We start from the raw sequence: 7,816 nt of genomic DNA, 5'->3' as shown, positions 1-7,816 counted from the left end.
TTCCCTACGTCACTTGTCCCCCTAGCGGAAGCTGAGTTTGTTCGTGAGAGATCTAAGGCTTTGTGTGAAATTGTAAGAAACTTACTATACAGATACATGGTCACTTGGTTTGAAAGGATTAATATGTATTTTGATAAAGAATTAAAACATGTACAAAACCCAATAGGTACATTAGAGATTTTAGTTGTCAAGAAATTATAAAAATGAAAAAGGAACTATATTATAAGTATTATATTTACTAAGAAATAATAATAATAACAAAATTAGAATATTAAAAAAAGATTTTAAAAGCAATACCTAATTGACACATGTAATTTTCTGTAGTCTAAAATGAATTTTATACGTTGACATGTACAATTTTTACAGATTTCCGGGAAAGCTAGCTTTCACTAGAGATTATCGGAAAGAAATTTATGTATGCATGAGTCTTATTTGAAATTATTTTCGTGTTATGGACGTTTCCTAATTTTAACAATCATCGTATAAATAGAGGTACAGTCAAGTTTTCATGTATCTCCTCTAGTTTTCGAGATTGTATTTCTGGGTCGAAACTTTGAGGGGTGGTTTCACCCCCTTAAAGTGAATGTTAGCCGATAAAAAAAAATACGTGTCCCTTATTCTTGCTTGCTTAACAACGTATGAAGTTTCATTAAAATCGGTGTCTCTGGGTTGGGAAACCTTCCTTGTTAAATTAAAGATTAGATAAACTAACATATTAACTAAATTATCCCAACATTTTAATGTCAGATGATCCAGGAGTGATTACCGCGAACCACCTTTTTATTTTTTGCATAAAATTATGCATAAATTATTTTTGCATAAAACATTAACCAACAACTCTTTAAATGTGCTATTATTAAATATAGAAAGCTATCGTGAAAATAATGCACATCCTGTTCCCTGAAAAATTCCCCAAGAATTGTTTTTTTTTTCAATCACCTCTTAAAATCAACCATGTCGATTTCGATCCTCGTCAATTCCCGTCGCGCATACTTTCAGTGAAATTTCTGTTGATCAGGTTTCGTTGAGGAGCTTCCTCCCCCACGGTACACTCCGTTCACTGTAAATATAGATGCCACGACATTAGATAATCGGCTGAGTTCGTACAGACCGGGTGCATCGACACACGGTTCGTGACTTTTCCTTTTATGCCCCGGCTCGTCGTGAGCCCGCGACGATATTGTACAAACGATTGTGCACGAACCGGAGGAGAATCCCCCTCGATTAGAGGGCAAAAAGTTTCGATCGGCCAGCAACAGATTCGAAGCGGTTACGTTTAAGGAACAGTGAAACATCTGAAACCAATTTCCGGGAGGGTGATAAATTGACTGCAGATTTCAATGAAAATGTAGACCAATTTCTTCTGACATATGACTTAACTCTTTGCCTTATGCCTTACAACATCGAGTCATTAATCATTTAACCAAACATTCATATAATTCGTTATCTTCAAGTCGAAGTGAAATACTGGTTCGCTGGTATTACTATTTAAGAATTAGAGTAATTGTTACACTTGCCATAAGAATAGAATTTTGTATCTGGGAAATTATTAATGATAAAATAATTCTTGAGAGTACAGTCGTCAAATAACATCGTAAGGCAAGAGGTCCAATGAAAATTTATTTGCTCTATTAAGAACTTAGACTCAGAATATTAAATGAATCATAAGCTGCCTATTGTCCGACGTGGACTTTTTTCGATATTTTCATTTTTATCTGACTTATGCGTCAGGAGATGGCCATTTTTTGTCCAACAAATGGACCTTTTGCTTCAAAGTTCTAACATTTTGTTATTTTTCAATTAAACCTTTTTCTGCAAGACTGATTTAATATTCCATTCAATACTCCTTTGCTCAAATTTTTTCAGAAACTTTTTATCAGACATCACATTAAATCGCAGGAAAGTTAATCTTTTATTTATTAAACACAAACCAATCTAACCTAACTTCTATCATCTTGCACAGCATGAAATCTAACCGTAATTTTAAACATTTGGGAAACGTTCCTTATACGCCTTTTAAGACATTACCATAGCGTTTTTAAAAACTCTTTAAACGTTCCCAAAAAGTACAGAGAATGTTACTTTGACATATTCGAAAAACGTTCTGAGAATATTGACACAGGACGTCCTCAGGACGTTCCACTTTGTAAATAGGACCTTCCTAGGACATTTAAAGATCTTAACGAGGACCTAACGGGGACATATGGATCTCTTCGGGACATCCTCCGAATGTACAGAACGTTCGGAACGTACGTCCATCGGACATACATAGGACGTTTTTGTGTTATTTGAGATATTTTATATTATTTTTTTAGAAATTCTTGTACATGAATGTGGATTTTTTACAGGCGTGTAGTGCCTAGTATGGGTCACAAGTGACCCGGCCAGTGGCCTTTCTCAGTCCGCCATGCAGGGATTAAGCAATGTTTGACAGATTCAGAAAATATAAAATTACAAAATCAACTTTTTAAATGGACAAATAGGAAATAGTTACATATTAATCTGATATTAATACAGACGAGCAACAGTGGAATTATTCAAACTTAGGCGCCACCTGTAGAAAATTTACATAAATACGTTTACAAACCGTGTGTGCAATGTGCAACCGTGGTATTTGACACGTCAAGTTCCGTGCTGTACTTTCTCCCTGTTACAATGTGATCAGTTTTCACGTTCGTTTTTACTATATTTATTAACTGTATTACAGTGTTCGAACGTATTGATATTACACGAGTGACCACAATGTCTCTTGTTAACGTTGACGTGTCTCTGAATAATATTATTTTTTAAGAAATTTTTTACGCTGTGTGTCAATTGAGGTTAAGATAGGTCCAGTATGGTGTACGATGTGATTGAATAAAATCCTCTAAACATGCCGAAATTTCGAATGCTTCCGCGAACATCGCGGATCGTAGCATTGTGCTCTGCCGCGAATTTTATAAACGCAGCGGATCGTGTTATAATGCCTATAGCAATTGTCCCGATGACCGACCAGTTTAAATGGAATTTACATTGGCAAGGTTGGATACTTTCTGCTTTCGCCTTCGGTTATTTTACTAGTCAGGTACAGTAAAGTATTCAATATTTGTGTTTCGTTTGATTCAAATCTAGTGTCATCTAAAATTTATTTTATAAAATGATTTGATATTTAATAGAGAGTATAAACAGTATACTTGGTACCATATGTGACACTTATTTAAATTAATTTTTAATTAGATTATTGGTGCGAGTACAGCAAGTCGGTTTGGATGTAAAACGGTACTAATGTTAGCAGTGTTATTGTGGTCTATTAGTACAGTGATAACCCCAATTCTAGCACAATCAGTTCCATTGCTCATCATCTGTAGGGTAATTTTAGGGCTGGGAGAAGGTCTAGGTAAAGTTTTGTTGAAGACATGGTCATATAATTTCATAGTATTATATTTGACATTACATTGGTTGTAGGTCTACCTGTTATTTTTCATTTGTTTGCTCATAATGTTCCTGTAGAGGAAAGGTCTCGTGCCTTTGGGTACCTTGTAGCTGCTGGTTCAGTTGGACAAGTAGTTGCATCTGTTGTAAGTTTGAGGTTTATATAATTTAATGTGGTCTTTATACTTTCATTAATTAATTTCATTTGAAAAATACTTCTAGCTATGTCCACATTTATCATGGCAAACAGGTTTTTATTTATTTGGATCAATTGGTATTATATGGACACTTTTATGGTTAATACTTTACCATGAAACAAATTCTCAGGATGAAATTCCTTTATTCGTACCTAAGGTAGTTACTTTTTTCAAAGTAATATCAGAAGTTAAAGTAAACTTGTGCCTAATAAGATGTTCTTTATTTTAAAGGTAACGCAAAATAGGAGTTTACGTTGGACTGAATTTATTTCACATTGGCCTTTGTGGGCATTGTACATAGCACATTTTGCAATGAATTGGAGTAACTACATAATAATGCAATGGTTGCCAACTTACCTGGCACGAAATTTGTCTGCTAACAAAGAAAGTATTAGTTTGACAGCACTTCCATATATTGTGAACTCCCTTGTTGGGATTGGTAAGTATTAAATAACAATGAAAACCTATTGCAATATAAACACTAGAGGAGAAAATGAATCCTAATACTGATGTTACTAGTTAATAATCTAGAATTTATTTATATTTATTGTCTTCTGCATTCTGCAGTACCTTTGGTTAGAAAATTAAAAAGAAACTTGCTTCTTCCATTGTACAGCTCCATTGTAACATATGATAACAGAATAATCAACATGTAATAATTAAAAAACTATTTTCCTACTTACAGTTGCTGGACACAGTGCTGATAATCTTATACAGAAAAGGTGGACTGTCTTGTCTGTAAGGAGATTAATGACAAACATAGGTCTAGTAGGCCCAGGTGCATTTTTGTTAGCATTTTGTGCTGTGGATAATTTACTTGCTGCAGTGATGTTAGTATTAAAATTCAGCCTAAATAGTTTTATTTATAAGTTGAAAGATACATTATCACTATTTTTTTATTATAGCTTCGTTTCAATATCCATGGGCCTTTGTGCGTGTAATTCTGCTGGCCACCTTAGCAATCATGCAGACATAGCACCAAATCATGCGGGAATCACATTTGCGGTTTCTAATACTATTGTACGTTTAAGTCCTGTTTAAATTAAACAAAAACACCCTGATGGCGATTGTGGAAATTTGTTTCTTCAAATTTCTTATGATGACTTAAGATTTATAGTGGAAACCTTTAACTCATATACATAAGACATACAACTCTTTTAAGTTGATGTTCAAAGTTTTGGTGTCCATTCAAGTATACACATCTATTTACAAGAGACGCAATATGAAAAAGTCGATTATTTAAGGTTCTCATCATGGTGTTTTTTCTTAATTCATCATTTAATAATTGAAATGAAAATGAGTTATAATTTTTTAGGCTACCATACCCGGTATTTTATGTGGTCCACTAACCGCTGAGTTAGTGACAGCGTCGCATGGTCGTTGGATGCCAGTTTTCGTATTGGCCGCGGCAATTAATTTCACAGGGGCCATCATATACCAAAGTCACAGTTCTGCACTTCCAGTATTGTGATATGCTCCTTTTGAAGACAAGTTCGCAAGTGTTTATTGTCAGAGTCAGGAAAATTATACGATCGATAAAAACTTGCTGTGAAAATGTACCTTTGAATCGTGTTTATTATACACGACTTTTTAAAAACAAATTTTGACCATGGCCATGGAGCACCAGCATGGCACGTTTATACATCACACACCAGTTAGCTAAAAACATATCAAGATGCAGGGCATGTACACTAAGGAAGTTTCATACTCTCGTCACTTAACCCTTTAACGACCAGTGTTGCATCGGTGCAACACTGAATTTAAAAGTGCGTAAAATTCAGTCGCCAATTAATATCTAACGTTTGTCACCACGGATGCATAGTTTCACTAATGTGAAGTAAATCTCCACGTTTTCAGTTGAGAAATTCAAGTATTCCCTCCAAAAATATGAAAAAAAAGGGATCTGTCTCATAATTTTCAAATAACGATTTAAGATTCTGGGCATTAAAGGGTTAATTAATACTCATCACAGTGCTAGCGCAGTAAGCGTTAAAGTTAGTGCTCTTCATATATAGTGCCATAGCTTTATGCACACAGTCGAATTGGTTACTAATCATTTGCAAAATTGAAAATATAACCTAACTTATTACAATTTTTTTTTATTTGTATATCTTTTTAATAACAGCGAACGAAAGATATATTGTGATACGTATATATACATATACATATATAAAAAAAATGAAAATTCACCTTTTTCATATAGAGAACGAATGTATATTCTGTAAAATATAAGATTGTATATATATATATAAAAAAAAAGAAATTTAACTTTCACATACTACATTTACATCTCTAAAGCACTCTCTACATAGAGAGAGATAATTACCGATTAAGCGAACAATGTATTGGAATAAACGAAAAAAGTATGTTTTTTACAATATTTAAATTATACCTTTTAAAAAAACACCCTTGGATATCTGTCTCAGTGTGTACACTCATTCTGAAATATTTCATACTTAAATTTTATTCATGCTGACACTCAATTCTACATAGGTTTTAATGACACATCTTTTTTTAGGTATTCTGACTGGAGTACACGAGATAATACATTCTGAGACAGGCCAGTGTTCAACGTTTGCAAACTCATCTCCATAAAAGCGTTATTTTTACGTGAAGCTTGAATTGCTGTTTGAATTGAGCTATCAAAACACAATGTATTGTCGTCTTTCTGCGGAACTAATGTTTCTGTATTAAATTCCTCCGTATTTCCAGTCTTTTCATTCGTTGCTTGTGTACAATCTTTATCTCCGATATTTCTGTTCGTTTCCGCACCTTCCGATGACAGCTCCTCGTCATAGTTATAATCACCAACAATATTAAACATATCGAAAGGTTGTACGTTTAAGTTTTTCAACATCTTCGTCACATCCTCTGAGGTTGAAAATAAATCGTTTTGTGTGGATTCATCATTTTTCATAAAATTCTTTTCTGCGCTGTTGATATAATTCTCTAAATAATTTTCGATATCGGAAGTCGTTTTCCTCGACTTCAATGGAGCCGCGCACAGATTCCCTTTCTTAAATTTTGTCAAATTGTTATCTCGACATTGTTTATTTGTCAACTGAAATTTTCCTTCCAAATGTTTATGTACAGCTGAGCCCGGTGTACACGTTCCGTGTAGATGAGTATTTTTTACGTTTTCATCGATTGTTTTTTTATTGATAAATTTAGTATCGACACTTGTTTTAGGGAATAGTGCATCTCTGATTTTATCAGCTTCTTCCTGAAACGTTGATTCGGGCGCTGATAATATTTTGGCAGCTCCTCGTTGTAAGTACTGATTCGATTTCGGATCCAGATACGATTTCTGAATCCTTTCTATTTCTCGTGTCATTTCCTCCAATGTGTTGTATAATTTATTCGTTTTCGAGCTTCCGATGAAACTTTTGCCCCGTGACAATCCATTATCGGACTTTAGCATTTGCCAGTCTGATTTTACTTTTTCTACTTCGCGATCGATTTCAGTAACGAAATTCCGCTTACCTTCGAAATAAAAATTTTGTTCAAATAAATTTATTGAACGATAAAGAAAGAATGAAATATTGGTGATTTTATTGGATAATTGTACTTAATAATTAGTTCGTATGTATTGTTCTGACAGGAGTGTTATTAGATAAAACAATAAGTATGTGGTCCATGATAAAAAATTTATCATTTGGGAATTTATTTTCGGAAAAATTGTATTCGCCTACTAAATGCATTTATCTCGTATCGATTGGTTCTACATGTAAACATTAATGTTGGTATAATATAATTTTCTATTACGTCGATTTTGACAATTATCTATTGCTGGCAATTTGCTTGAAACCTGTACACAACTGGTTCCCAGATAGTTGAAGACGTCCATTTTACGGCTATTTTAGGTATAATAGGGTATTATAGACGTAGTGTACATGTCAAAACTAAAAGATAAATTTCAATAAACTAAAATACATAAAAACAAATTTCGCGTCCTATGAAAATACATACAAACTTTTTGGTTGATTTTTAGATGTAGAATATGCCTAAATATGTTTTAATAACGATTATGAATCATCCTTTATAAATAATGTGTTGTAAAAGTTTATACATAATTGTGATACAGACAAGTAATATAATTAATACGATTACAAAGGGAAAATCTTACGCGTTTCATTACGGTGCTTCGTTAATCGATGATTGGATCTCGTGTCTCGACGTTTTATGTTAGGCAGATTTGTGTTTTTATT

General features: G+C 33.5%; 1 protein-coding gene across 1 annotated transcript; it reads left to right on the top strand.

The window, feature by feature from the left end:
- Nucleotides 1-2,675: 2,675 nt before the first annotated feature.
- Nucleotides 2,676-5,474, top strand: LOC107193771 (sodium-dependent phosphate transport protein 1, chloroplastic). The gene is made up of 8 exons (XM_015583275.1): nucleotides 2,676-3,064; nucleotides 3,217-3,376; nucleotides 3,445-3,557; nucleotides 3,634-3,765; nucleotides 3,840-4,047; nucleotides 4,294-4,438; nucleotides 4,514-4,628; nucleotides 4,924-5,474. The coding sequence occupies exons 1-8, from the start codon at nucleotides 2,873-2,875 to the stop codon at nucleotides 5,077-5,079; spliced, it is 1,221 nt and encodes a 406-aa protein (XP_015438761.1). The 5' UTR covers nucleotides 2,676-2,872; the 3' UTR covers nucleotides 5,080-5,474.
- The last annotated feature ends 2,342 nt before the right edge of the window (nucleotides 5,475-7,816 follow it).

The sequence above is a fragment of the Dufourea novaeangliae genome, unplaced genomic scaffold, assembly GCF_001272555.1.
Source record: "Dufourea novaeangliae isolate 0120121106 unplaced genomic scaffold, ASM127255v1 scaffold24, whole genome shotgun sequence".
In the NCBI taxonomy this organism is placed as follows: Eukaryota; Metazoa; Arthropoda; class Insecta; order Hymenoptera; family Halictidae; genus Dufourea; species Dufourea novaeangliae.
The sequence above is the reverse complement of the archived record's forward strand: the minus strand, read 5'-3'. Positions and strand labels throughout refer to the sequence as shown.